The sequence below is a fragment of the Martes martes genome (genome assembly GCF_963455335.1).
Source record: "Martes martes genome assembly, chromosome: 16".
In the NCBI taxonomy this organism is placed as follows: domain Eukaryota; kingdom Metazoa; phylum Chordata; class Mammalia; order Carnivora; family Mustelidae; genus Martes; species Martes martes.
The window spans coordinates 52,082,013-52,097,075 of record NC_137904.1 but is presented as its reverse complement, the minus strand read 5'-3'; the positions used below and the strand labels follow the sequence as shown (position 1 = coordinate 52,097,075).

General features: G+C 37.9%; 1 protein-coding gene across 2 annotated transcripts in view; it reads right to left on the bottom strand.

Annotated features, from left to right (window-relative positions):
* HELZ (helicase with zinc finger) overlaps positions 1-15,063 on the bottom strand; it is a 157,532-nt gene that overhangs the window by 30,246 nt on the left and 112,223 nt on the right. For both annotated transcript variants that reach the window (XM_080826445.1, XM_080826446.1), the window contains exons 26-29: positions 11,185-11,236; positions 10,231-10,421; positions 8,244-8,451; positions 2,006-2,085 (exon numbers count right to left, since the gene is read on the bottom strand). In XM_080826445.1, the coding sequence (XP_080682571.1) occupies positions 2,006-2,085; positions 8,244-8,451; positions 10,231-10,421; positions 11,185-11,236 (531 nt within the window). The remainder of the gene's footprint in view (positions 1-2,005; positions 2,086-8,243; positions 8,452-10,230; positions 10,422-11,184; positions 11,237-15,063) is intronic.

The following is a 15,063-nucleotide window of genomic DNA, read 5'->3' as shown; positions in this document are numbered from 1 at the left end:
GGTTTTGGCTTAGGTTGTAATCTCAGGGTCATGGGACCCAGCCCCACATTGGGCTCTGTGCTCAGCACAGAGCCTGCTTATCCCTCTTCCTTGGCTCTTCCCCCTGTGTGCTCTCTGTCTCTCTCTCTAATGAACAAAATCTTTAAAAAAATAATAGTAAATAAATAAACACACTGTGCTGCTCTACACTACTACAGTGGGCTAAGCAGCATAGAGGACTGTACCGGCTGAAGGAGGCTGAGAATTAGATTATTACCAGAATTACATTATCCTCCATCACTTCCCTCTCAATACTGAGGCACTGAGTCAAGGAGAGCTAGGAAGTGGCTTGCCCCGAGGCCCTAGGACAAAGCATCAGCACGGAAAGAAAATCAAACACGTCTATCAGGTTGCCTAGTTCCTGAACAGGGAAAGATCATATGAGAAATTTTAAAACAAGGACACAAGAGACACTTGGCTACCTGGGCTTCGGTTGCTCTCATAGCACCCAAGGCTCCTGTGGGAGACTGCGTCCTGCGCTACCTCCGACCACAAGGGCTGCCCCAGCATCCTCCCTGCCACCTGTTTTCTCCCTGCGTCCCTTTCCACACACACAGAACCTCCACTTGCACAGCAGCTCCGCTCGGACTCTGCAGGAAGTGCCACCGGCTGCCTCATTTGTACTCCTCCGGCAGGTACTAAGTCTTCTCAGTTGTAGAAACTGTGAGTCAGAGCTGCTGATGGGACATAAGTCACTGAACATAGAGAACCGTAGCTTAAAGCCAGCTGAAGTTGGAAATACAGATTTGGAAGTCATTATCATGCAGCAGAGATTTAAAACCATGGATCTGACCTAGTTTATAGTGAGAAATCATAGAGTGCAGAGAGGTGTAGGACAGTGACAGAACCCTGGGAAACCCCAACATAAGGACTAGGGACAGATGGGAAGGGGGCGGGCAGGAACTTAGAAAAGAGACAGGTCATGTTAGAGTTGTTGAAAGTAGAAATGTATGTCAAAGAAACCAAAAGAAACAAGATGGTCAAGAAGAAAGAAGCAGAAAATAGTAACAAATACCACAGAAAAGACAAGTAAGACTACAGCTTAAGTGGGTTCCTAAGAGTTGGTCACCCGAGGGGAACCTGGATGGCTCAGTCGGTTAAGGATCTGCTTCAGCTCGGGTCATGATCCCACAGTCCCAGGACTAAGCCCCACATCAGGCTCCCTGTTCAGCTGGGAGTCTGCCCTTCTCTTCCCCTCACTCCACTTGTGCGCTCTCTCTCTTTCTCTCTCTCAAATAAATAAAATCTTAGAGATTTCCAGTGGCACTAATTCAACCAATGATTTGATTGTCCCTAATTCGTTCACAAGCACAGAAGCAAGGAGAGTAGAAGAATGGGTGGATAGAGAGTTTAGGATTAGTGATGACATGAATAAGTCATGGAGATAAAAGATACGCATAGGGAATATAATCCGTGGTACTGTAACAGCGTTGTACAGTGACAGATGGTAATTACACTGTGAAGAGTAAGCAGAATGTACACACTCAGTGAATCACTATGTTGTACACCTGAAATTAATGTAACATTGTGTGTAACTATACTTCAATTTAAAAAGTTAAGGAGTTACACAGCAGATGTAATGAGAGGACAAGATAAGCTAAAGCTACTTAAGGAAGTGGTCTTCCTTCTTCACTGTAACAGCTCTTTGCATGCTGAGATTATTTTCAATGACACATCTGCAAGCTGTGTCTTCACTTAGTACTTTATCACAGAAAGGCTCTAAATTCAAGTCTATCACTGAATAACACAATTTGAGGAAGGTACACAAATAAATTAGATAACGTAGCCACAAAGAAAAGGTGAAGGGAGAGAGGCATAACACAACCCACCAGATCCTCATGAAACAATAAACATAAAAGACACACATAAAAAGATAGAAAATTTTCTTTAAAACATCAAGATTCCAAGGTGATCAATCAGACTAAATCCATTAGGACAATGCATTCACCAAACGTAAGCAGCATACCTGTTTTGATTCTGCAGGCTTTTTCTCTGGTGTTCGAATCTTATTAATTTCAGGTCCAGGATTATTTGTATCACTTTTACCTAAGAAAATATTTTAAAATTCTTATAAATTGTTTCCAATGGATGTTACATTTCCAATGACTAACAATTATTAGACAGAAGCAGAATATTTTGAACATTTTTCACCCATTACTTCGATTTATACTACTGCTTGGGATTTGCTTTTTCTAAAGTTTCAGAGTTGCAGTTTCCCTGCAAGAAAGAAAATTTATAATTAAAGCAAACCTCATTGTCAAAACAAAAGCGCAAATAAAGGAATAACCTTAAAACATGAAATAACTTCAAAGATAACTGCCCATTCTCCAGGAATTCGGAGCCTTGTTTTCTTAAACTAGATGCACAAAAGGCATTGGCTTCTTGCCTATTTATAAAGACTCAATGCTTTGGCCATTCACAAATGCAATTAAGCAAAATCCAAATAATATGCCAACCCAATTGAACAAAGGAATCTAAATGAACAGATATTCTGAAAGGAATGTAGTTATACTGCTTAAAAGTAATAGAGAGCAAATTAAATACAAGTGGATGATAAATAGTAAAGGAAGCAAATTAAGATTTTTTTTCTATTTTTTTTATAAACATATAATGTATTATTTGCCCCAGGGGTACAGGTCTGTGAATCGCCAGGTCTACATACTTCACAGCACTCACCAGAGCACATATCCTCCACAATGTCCATAACCCAACCACCCTCTCCCTACCCACCTCCCCCCGGCAACCCTCAGTTTGTTTTGTGAGATTAAGAGTCTCTTATGGTTTGTCTCCCTCCCAATCCCATCTTGTTTCTTTTCCTTCCCTACCCAAAACCCCCACTTTGCCTCTCAAATTCCTCATATCAGGGAAATCATATGATAATGGTCTTTCTCTAAAGATTTTTTTAAGAATCACAATTATAATAGAATTAAATAATGCTATTTCATACATGTGAAAGGATCTTATTTTTCTTTTTTTAAGATTTTATTTATTTACTTGAGAGAAACAGAGAGAGTGAGCAAGCAAGGGGAGGGGCAGAGGGAGAGGAACTGAGGTAGACTCTGAGCTGAGCACGGAGCCTGATACAAGGTCCAGTCCCATGACCCTGAGATCATGACCTGAGCCATAATCAAGTTGGATGCTTAACAGACAGCCACCCAGACGCCCCACACATGTAAAAGGATTTTAATCTGTAAGAATTAACTGCTGGATATTTTAAATTCCTTGAAAAAAAACTCCCTGATTTGAGTTCTTGGTTAAAAACACTTTTATGGGCAAGAGCGCCTGGGTGGCTCAGTCGTTGGGCATCTGCCCAACTGCAACGACTGCAATCTGCAACGACTCCCCATGATCCCGGGGTCCTGGGATGGAGCCTGCATCAGGCTCCCTGCTCAGTGGGAAGCCTGCTTCTCCCTCTCCCACTCCCCCTGCTTGTGTTCCCTCTCTCACTGTGTCTCCCTCTGTCAAATAAATAAATAAAATCTTAAAAAAAAAAAAAAAAACCTTTTATGCGGCACCTGGGTGGCTCAGTTGGTTAACTATCCAACTCTTGTTATCAGTTCAGGTCTTGATCTCAGGGTCATGAGTTCAAGCCCTGCATGGGGCTCTGCACTGGGCATGGAGTCTACTTATAAAGACATACATACATACATACATCACTCTTTTAGAAAAGCCACTAGAAATTTATAAAATGAATTTTCATGCCAGAATATGCTTACTACTAAACTTCAAGAAATGAAAACTACAATGTCTGAGATATACACTGGATGGAACTAGCAGATTAGACACTGTAGAATAAAAACTTAGTGATCTTGAGGCATATGCAACAGAAACCACACAAAAAGAAAAAAGAAAAAGAGAGGAAAAAAAAGGAAAGTGCATCCACGAACTGTGGGGAAACTTTAATCAGCCTAATATCTGGGTAGTTGGAATTCCTGAAGAAGCCAGGAGGAGGTGAGACACAAAATATCTTAAGAAATAAAGGTCAAAATTTTCCAAACTTGAGGAAAACTACAAATCCACAGATCTAAGAAGTTCTACAAAACCCCAAACACAAGAGGCATGAAGAAAAAGGAATGTTAAGAAAAGCCCTTCAGGCATAAGGAAAATTCTATCAAATGAAAACATGAATATACAGAAAAAAATAAAGATTACCAGAAATGCTACCTACATGGATAGATATAAAAAATTACTGTTCTTTAAAACTCTTTAAAAAGATACTTGGCCATTTAAATAAAAATAATAATAATGTTGGCTTATAACATACATAAAAGTAAAATGCATGACAATAATATCATAAAAGCCAGGAGAGGAAAAACTGAAATATTATAAGGTTCTTTTACTGTACATGAAGTGGTAAAATATACATCAGAAAGAATATAAATTAGACTGTGAGAAGTTAAAGATGTATACTAAGAACTCTAAAGCAAATACTAAAATAATAAAGGGTTATAGCTAATAATCCAAAAAAGGAGATAAAGTGGAATAAAAAAAATATTCAACTAATCCAAAAGAGGGCAGGAAAAAAGTCAAGGAGAAATAAAAAACAGATTGGACAAATTAAAAATAGATAGCAAGATGATAAAATCAAGGCTAACTATGTAATCACATACAGTACAAATGGTCTAAACACCCCAATTAAAAGGCAGAGATCGTTACATTGGACTAACAGCCAACCATATGCCATCTAAAATAAATGCACTGTAGGGACACCTGGGTGGCTCTGTGGGCTGAGCACTCAACTCTTGGTTTTGGCTCAGGTCATTATCTCAGAATCTCAGGATCATGGGACTGAGCCCCACATAGGGCTCCATGCTCAGATGGGAGTCTGCTTAGGATTCTCTCTCTTTCTCTCTCCTCGCCCCACCCCACCTCTCTCTCTCTCTCAAATAAGTAAATCTTAAAAAAAAATAATAATAAAATAAAATAAATGCACTATAATGATTTTATGTATTTGAGAGAAACTGAGCATGCATGAGAGAAGAGGCAAGGAGAGGGAAAAAATCCTAATCTCAAGCAGGCTCTGAACTGAGTGCAGAGCCTGAAGCCGGGCTCAATCCCATGACCCTGAGATCATGACCTGAGCCAAAAGCAAGAGTCAGAAGTTTAATCAACTAAGCCACCCAGGTGCCCCAAGAAATACGCTTTAAATATAAAGACACAAAGAGATTAAAAGTAATAGCTAAAAAAAAGAAAGAAAAGAGAAAAAGGTCAAAAAAGATATACCATGCCATCACTAGTCAAAAGAAAGCTAAAGTGATTACATTAGATATTAAGCAAAGTAGATCACAGAGCAAAGACTATTACCAGGGATAAAGGAAGTCATTCCAAAATCACAAGAGTTAATTAATCAAGAGCATATAATCCTAAATGTTGATGCTCCTAATAAGAGAAATGTAAAATTAATCAAGCAAGACTTAAAGGAGAAAGAGACAAATGCCAACTGTCCTTGGAGATTTCAATATTCTCCTCTCGTACGTATTTTTTAAAAAGCAGACAGAAAATCAGCAAGAATATAGTAGATCTACACAATTCTATCAATCAACTTGACCTAAGTAACATTTACAGAGCACTCCATTCTTCTCAAGTAAACATGGAACATTTGCAAAGATACACCAAATTCTGGGTCATAAAACAAATCTCACTAAATTTGAGTTTGAGTCATACAAAATATGTTTTCTTATCACAATGGAATTAATGTAGAAATCAATAACATAAAAATTCTTAGATGATCCCTAGTAACTGGAAACTAAAACTCACCTTTCTAAATATTCCATGGACCTAATTTCAAGTGAAATTAGAAAGTGTACGCAACTGATGAAAATAGATCAGAATTTGTGGGATACACTACTAAGGAGGAAAATTGTAACACTAAATACCTATATTAATTTAAGCTTTCACTCTAACAAAGTATGTGCAAGAGTCTTATACTGAAAACTTTAAAAAAAAAAAAAAGGCTCAATACTGTTAAGATGTTAATCCTCCCTAAACTGATCTACAGATCAACACAGTCCCAATCAAAATCCCAGGAGCGTTCTTTGTAGAAACTGAGAAGCTGATTCTAAAATGTATGTGGAAATGCAAAGCGGCTGGAATAGTTTTGGAAAGGGACAGGGCTAGAAAACTCACAGTACCTGCTGTCAAGGCTTTCATAAAGCTACAGGAATCAAGACAGCACATCTGGCATACATATAAACACGTCCATCAACAGAACAGAACAGAGACTTAATATAGGTGGTCAAATGATTTTCAACAAAGCCACTGCATTTAGCAGAGAAAGGACAGTATTTTCAACAAATAGTGCTATATATACATATACACACACACTTACAGAAACAAAAACCAAAACAAAAGCCTCAATTCTTACCTCACACCATATAAAACTTAACTCAAAATGGACTTAAGTGAGAGCTAAAACTATGAAACTTTTAGGAAAACAAAACAAAACAAAACAAAATATAGATCAAAGAAATTTAGACACCACACCAAAAACATGACTCGAAGAAGAAAAAAAAAGAATCAACTAAATTTTATCAAAAGTAGAAACTTATACTCTTTGAAAGATACTGTTAATGAAAAGGCAAGCCATATCCTGGGAGAAAGTATTTTCAAAACATGTACCTAATTAAAGATTTGTGTCCAGAAGGTATAAAGAACTCTTACAACTTCATAAAACAAACTAATAAAAAAGGTGGGCAAAAATACGAATGAGAGATATACTTCATGATACACTTCATGAGAGATATACAGAGGGCAAATAAGCCCAATGAAAAGATATTCAACATTATTAGTCATTAGGAACATGCAAACTAATACTATGATCAGATACTATCAGATACCCACTAGTCAGGGTAAAATTAAAAAGACTGACACCACCAAGTGCTGATGAGAATGTGGAACAGCTGGAAATCTCATACATTACTAGCTGAGATGAAAAATGGATTAGCCACTTTGGAAAACAGCATGGCAGTGTCTTATAAAGTCACCTATGTATTTACAATATGCTTAGCAATCTTATTCCTGGGTATACACCCAAGAGAAATGAAAACCGTATGTTCACACATGTGTTCATAGCAGCTTCATCCGTAAGAGCCAAAAATTAGAAATAACTAATTGCCCATCAGCTGATGGGTAGATAAAAGCACTGTGGTGCTTTTATATAACAGAATACTAACCATATAACATATAACAGAATATAACAGAATACTATATAACAGAATATATATATTATAACAGAATACTATATAACAGAATATATAACAGAATACTAACAGAATACTATATATATATATATATATATATATATCCATATATATAACATATAACAGAATACTAACATATAACAGAATACTAACCAACAGTGAAAGGAACAAACTACTGACACAGACAACATGAATGAATCTCAAAAGCATTAAGTTAAGTGAATGAAGCTGGACACACAAAACTATATGCTCTATGATTCCATTTACATGACATACTAAAGACAAAACTACAATTAGTGGCTGCCCAGGGCTGGGGCTTGGAGAAGAAGGCAGACAGCAAAGGCATATGAGGGAACATTCTGTTATGTAAATATCCTGTATCTTGATTCTGGTGGTGGTGAACAACTCTCTGTACCTGTCAAAACACATCAACTGTACATTTTAAAACTGGATTTTACTGTATATAAATTATACCTCAATAAACCTGACTTTAAAAAACAGACTGGGTAATTTTTCCTTATTTATAATTCAAATAGACATGGGACTGTGCTTTACATAAGGACTACTTTAAATCAAGAGTAGCATTCATGTTTAGTACAGCACAAAAGTAATGGGGTCAATAAAAATGTTTAACAGGAGAGGATTTTCCATCTCAATTGTAAATAACTATCATTTAAAACACTTGAAATATTGGGCACCTGGGTGGCTCAGTCCAGCCGAGCAACTGACTCTTGGTTTCAGCCCAGGTCACCGACACAGGGTCGTGAGATCGAGCCCTGTGTTGGGCTCCATGCTCAGCAGGAAGTCTGCTTGAGATTCTCTCCCTCTCTCTCTATCCCTCCCCATGCTTTCTCTAAATAAATAAATAAATAAATAAATAAATAAATAAATAAATAAGTAAATGTTTTGTTTTTTTAAATAATCATACTGTTAAAAGAACTTTGCACGTTGATATAAGCAGGCAAATAATCAATTTGGGAACATGAGAACAGTGAAGCAGCTCACCATTTCGACTTGGCTCATGTGGCTCCTTCTCCTGATGCTGGTTTTGTGGCTGCCCTATGCTGACAGGTGGATGGTGCCCAAGGCCATATGGTATGGGAGACCCCCGTCCATGTGTCTGTAAGAGGTTCATATTGTAGGCCATCGCTGCCTGGTGTGTAAGGATCCGAGGATCGACTGCAAATCTGCCCTGGTACCCTGTCCATGGTACCTAGGTTATTATAAGAAATAAAATAACTGCATTAAGTACATTCTGAAAGGCAAGCTGCCACAGTGCTGTTGATTAGGAAAAAGCAAACACACACAGAGATGTCAATTTTATCAAAATGAAGAACTACAAAGTCAATGCTAATTGTAGCAATTGGCAGAATTACTACCCCATCTTAACTGGTCAACACTGGCTTCTTAAAAAAAAAAAAAATTGGCTTCCTGATTCTTTAGGGTGTAGGGAAAATGGATCATCTTTCAGGTTTGGAAGAAACTGAAGACTTAAAATTGATAATTATTCCTTGACACGTTAAATCATCTTATTATCCTGAATCATTTCTCCTCAATATGAATGTATACATGCCATAGATTACCAAGAAAATCACCTTTTAAATTATAACCACATAGTTATGTAGTTTAATAGACTAAATGAAAGAACAAGGGAAAACTTCAGAAAGAATTTAGAATTTAGTCTAAGGTGTCTTGACACAAAATATAGAATACACATAATACATAATATACATATTCCACTTTACAGGAATAACCCAATCATTTCATGTTCATTTGTTGTAGGCAAAATTCCAACAGTCTAATTAGTTTAATTAATGCTTTTGATTAATTCCTCTTCCCTTAAACCACAGAAATAGAACATTTCTTTAGGTGTATCTAAACATAAAATCTCTGCACGCTAATGCAAAAGGAGAAACAATGACATCTAAGCTACTGCCCCATCTTACAGTAATATAACTGTTACATGCAGACTCTTAAAAAAATCTTCTATAATAAAAGCCTCCTGACCTAGTAAAATGAAATATAAATCCTAAGGGACTTATACTATTTAAAGCAAATGATGTATAATGTTGCCAGGCTGTCTGGAAAGAAATAAGTCAGCTAAAATTGAAGGTCTATGGGGAGTGGGCATGAATTATGTATTTCTTACTGACAGTTACTCTCACTGGCTGCTGTAATTGTAAACTATTGTGATCAATATGGCTGAGAAAGGTTTACATCACAGCATTTTTCCATTTTGGTGGTGGGGGGAGTGCCAAAAAATCTTTGGCAATAATCACCTCTGCCTGAAATTACAACACTTGCCTTAAATGAAAGATACGTTTTCTAGGCTAAAATTCCTGAACTTGGAAATATTATTATATTAGCAAACTAACAAAATTACCAAAATATTAAAGAATCTTAAAGGAATAAAAATGGGTTTCCATTATCCATACATAAGACGGAAGCCCTCTAAATACCTGTTGTCTTAGAAAGGATTTAATAATGTTTTTAAGTACCGGTAAGATTTCATAAGGAGGGAAATTTCTCAGATAAATTCAGATCCAGAGAGCTAGACTAGCCCAAGCTTCTTTGCCTCCTCCAAAAAACTATTATTTCTTAGGAAGGATTAGTGAATTATGTAAGAATAAAAAAGTAAAAGATAAAATAAAGCATCACTTTATGAAACAAGAGACCAATTTACTAGCTCTGTTCACTTCCAGCTCAATTTTCCTAGTAGAAATATTTTAAAAGAATACAAAGGCTTTTCAATCAAAACAGCCAATTAACAGATTTCTTCATAGCCACTGGCAATCTAGTAACAAACTGTAAGCAACAATTCATATTTCTTTGGTCATTTCAAACTCTGATGGTTAAAGAATGAGCTGTTTTAAAAGCCTACAGGCATTGAAAAAATTTTTTTAAAAAGGTAGAACACGATTTGGGACAGTCACTAATTTAGTGAAGCCTATTTTATTTTGTTCAACAGAAAGTATCTCAAATGTCCACTTACAGGTAAAGGCACCGACATAACTACATTCCCTCCATAGACAGCAGGTACGTAAAGAATACTTGTCCCAGTGTGAGGATCTATTCTTTGAACAGGGCTTGGAGATTTCCCCAAATTTGGGTGAGGTCCAAGAGGGGGTGGAGGAGTATATGCTCTAATAGGATTGCCAATAAGTACAGAAGGATTGGGCTGAACTGAAATATAAACAGAAAGAGAATGCACTCAGTAGTTGTACACATTTCTCTAGATAAGAATAATTTAAATCACCAACAGCAAAATACATTTCCCAGGTTTGCCATAAGACATCTGATAATTGAGGAAATACCAATGTGGAAGAATAAAGCATATTAAAAAAATTAGCATTGTACAAGGTTCCCTAAAATTAGCTTGAGATATCCTTTTGTAAGCTAGTGTAATTGTAAATGTCTTCCAAGAAGCTAGAGGTATGTCTTTCGAGAAAACCATACACACTCAGGAAACATTCTGCTAAGACTAGGAAAATATATGCAACCCTTCACAACAAAGTTTTGACTTACAACTGTAATATAGCCACAAACAAAATGAAGGTTAAGCAATTATTATTTTTTTAAGCAGACTTCCGTAATATTTTAAATTGTTTAAATAAACTTCATCTTGAAACTTCAATGACCCAACATTTGGAGAATATAAATATGTTCCAGAAACTTTTGTTGCATAGGCTTAAATGTTTTTCCTCAAACTTCTAGGTACAAATCACATGTTTTCAGGAATGGCATAACAAAGAATTTACATTGTGTTGAATAAAAGAGTTCAGTGAGTTCCAAAGTATGAGTGTGTGTGTGTGTGTGTGTGCGCGCGCGCGCACGCGTGCACGCACGTGTGTTCCTCTCCCCATCCTATTTTTTCTAGTGATGAAGTCTGGGGGTAAATCTCTTAAAAAATAAAAGCAAGTTATCACAGGGCTAATTTTCCACTTACCAATTCCATCGTTCTGGAAATGATCATTCTGGGTATGATGGAGGCTTTTCCCCTTTACAGAAAAAAAACAGAATTATAATAATTATAATAATTCAAACACATTTAATATTAGGAGAACAGTAACCACTTTCCTAATCCTATGCAAATTAAATATATATAGCAACAATTAAAACTCAAAGATTGCGAGTCTGTAATTAATAACCACTAGACTGCTTTGAGCCAACTTTCTTTTTAACTATTAAGTCACAGGAGGTGCCTGGCGTGGTTTAGTCAGTTAAGTGTCTGCCTTGGGCTCAGGTCATGATCTCAGGATCCTGGGATCAACCTCCATGATGGCTTCCTACTCAGTGGGGAGTCTGCTTCTCCGCCTCCCTCTGCCCCCCTTCCCACTTATACTCTCTCAAATAAATAAATATTTTAAAAAGTGAATAAATAAATATTAAGTCATGGTGCTAGGCCTCTAATTTTCTCAGCTTTCAAATTAAGGGTATCTAAAATTCTTTGTTTAAATGAATAATAATGAATAAATAAATAATGAATAAAAAATGTTTATTTTTTAAATAAAAAGAAATAAGCAATCAATGTGACTGAAACCTAAATTCTACTCCTTTACAGCTTCTCTACAAATTTTCTATTAATTAAATGATGAAATGAAAAGCTGCTATTCAGGGCACCTAGGTGGCTCCGTAGTTGGGTGTCTGCCTTTAGCTCAGGTCACGTTCCCAGTGTCCTGGGATCAAGCCCCGCACTGGGCTCCCTGCTGGGCAGGAAGCCTGCTTCTCCCTCTCCCACTCCCCCCGACTTGTGTTCCCTCTCCCACTGTGTCTCTCTTGGTCAAATAAATAAATAACAATCTTTTTAAAAAAGAAAAGTTGCTTTTCAAGGGAAAAACATCAGTCTTCAATTCCTGAGGATGAAAACCTTTAAAACAACCATGTGAACGTAAACACGGGTTTGGGACTTAAGGTATTTCGAGCATGATTCATGGCAACTTAAAGTGTAAAATTTACTGAAGGAACAGGAAAAGACACTGACACAATTTGCTTAAGAGAGTGTACAAATGTTCTAGAAAGCAATTTGCCAACATTACCAGAAGCATCAAAAATGTACACACGCTTTAACCCAATAATTGCACTTTCAGGAATTTATCCAAATGAAGTAATACTGGATTTGGGCACAGATGTTCACCACAGCATTGTTTATATGTGTGTTAAATGTTAACAACCTAAATGTCTATCATCTGAAGATTTATTAAATAAGCAATGCTAGACTCATGTACCATTAAACGGGATGACTTTAGGGCAGAAACAGTATTTGAAGAGACAATGGTTCTGAATTTCTGGATTTTAAAAAATTTCCCGTTCTACTGGCTACATGTAACACACAACCATGATACAACACAAGTAGCATGTTATACAACTTACCCTTAGACAGATACAAATCTGTTATCAGTACCTAACATCTGGGGGGTGGATAACATCTACAACAGGAAAAGAAATTTCTTCCTGACCAAAGCAAAAGTACAGTGACACTTCATTTATCTCCCTATCTGTCAGCAGTGTTAATTATTCAGGTCAGCACTAAACATTAAAGGCATGTGGTCAGGTAAGCTCGTTATGAGGGGACAAGGGCAACGAAGCTCCAACTCTTAGAGAGTCAGAAAGAAACACTCAAAAAGGGGCACCTGGGTGGCTCAGTGGGTTAAAGCCTCTGCCTTCGGCTCAGGTCATGATCTCAGGGTCCTGAGATTGAGCCCCGCATCGGGCTCTTGGCTCAGCGGGGAGCCTGCTTCCCTTCCTCTCTCTTTGCCTGCCTCTCTGCCTGCTTGTGATCTCTGTCATATAAATAAATAAAAATCTTAAAAAAAAAAACACTCAAAAAAGAATCACAGTCAGTCCTTTAAGAATCACAGTCGGTCCATTAATCCGGAGAATGTTCCCAGTGATCAGCACTAGCTAGAAAAAACAAACTTCTGAGGAATAAAGTAAGAAAAGCAGGGCAGAAGAAAGAAGAAGCCACGAAAAGGTGAGCGTGGCAGGCAGCAGAGACGGCAGGGGTAGGTGGGAAGATCAGAAGCAGAAGCAATCAGAAATGACATCAAGAGCAGTTGGGGCACATACACGGACAGAAGAAAGGAGGTAAGACTGTTCCAAAAGGGTAGCACACCGTTTAGATTTCTTAGCCTCTACTAAACCATCAAGCAGGAGTGATTGTGCAGCATGCAGAGAAAACAGTGATGCAGTCAGAGTGTGGTACGAACAGCACCCCAGAGACATCCACACCCTGATCCCTGGAATCCATGACTGTGCCATGTTATGCGGCAGATATAATTAAGTGGTGTATTTGAAATAAGGAGATTATCCTAGATTATCTGGGTGGACCCACTGTAATCACATGAGCCCTAAAAGCAGAAAAGTTTCCCTAGCTGGAATCAGACAGATGTGGCAAAAAGAGGAAGTCAGAGATTCCAAGGGAGAGAAGGATTTAATACATCGTTGGTGACTCTGAGACACCACAAGGGCCAAATCCAAGAATGGGAGAGAAGGCTCCAGAAACTAAGAATGCGCAAGCAGCCAAGGAAATAAGGACATTGGTCCTGCAACCACAAGAAACTGGATTCTTCATGAACTCTGATGCAGATTCTTCCCAGAGCCTCCTGATAATGGGCCAGTAAGCCCACACCTTGATCCTGGCCTTTCGAGACCCAACATCAAGAAACCAACCAAGGCAGCATGGACATGTGACCCAAAGCAATGTGAGATAATACATTTGTGTTGTTTTAAGTCACTAAGTTTGTACTAATTTGTTGCAGCCACAAGAGGAAACCAACACAAAGAATAACCACGGTCTAGGTTAATCCTACACTGTAAAGCTGGAAGCAGGCCAGACAATATGGACCAGCACTCAGAGTTGGGGGATGAGCTAACTTAAAAAGCAACTTAGGCCTATCATGTAAAAGGATATGCACCTCTACAAGTGTAATTCAGCACTCTGTACGGTTCAGTGCAGGAGAAACTTTCCTTGGATTCTTTGACACAGCATGCAGCTGGAGAGCAGTTAAGTATACTTGGTCCATAGAAAAATCACATGGTGTTTGGTAGCTTATAAACAAAATAATAACGTAGCAGGTGGGTTAGCACTAACTATGTATGAAAGTCATTCCACAGTGATAATTCCAATAATAAAGTCTGTGTACCTTTAGTAGAATGTCAGATTTTTATAAGCAAACACAGCTCGTGTCAACATAGTTTATACGGACTTTTTACTCCACCATTGTTAAGTCAAATGTTTCTTTTTTTACATATCGTTTTCCATTTACGCATTCAACAAATGTTAGTGAGGCCCACCACATGTCCACCCCTGGCTGGGCACTGAGGCTGCTGACGTACACAGACTGACTTGTTTTCTGATGTCTGGACAGTGAGCAGCTAGAGAGGATGATGAAAACAACTCCCAACTAGAATCTATAAAATAATGCTACGGTCTTTTCAGAGAATCCATTTCTGAGTGTTATCTATGCTCCGACTGGTTTTCAGAGTGTGTGCAAATGAATCTGTTCCATTTTAGCAAAGCTTCCAAACGCTGCTCCCAGCAAATGCCCTCAGAGTAAGTGGAATGAAAACAGGCAAATTGCTTTTCTCTGTGCTAATTCTGCAGGCTCCTGGCAATAAATGATGCCTGCAGAGAAGAAGGCAAGAAAGGGCCAGCTCGGACAAGCGGCTCCTGGAGCCCAAACATTCTGGACCTTTGCTAACACCGTCACAGAACGGACCTCTTAGCATAAAGTTATGTGACTGCTGAACAGCTCGGGCCATGTTTTGTTGCCAAACACAACCCAGAGCAAGCAGGTCCTGGAGAACTTTCAACTATCGGCCAGGC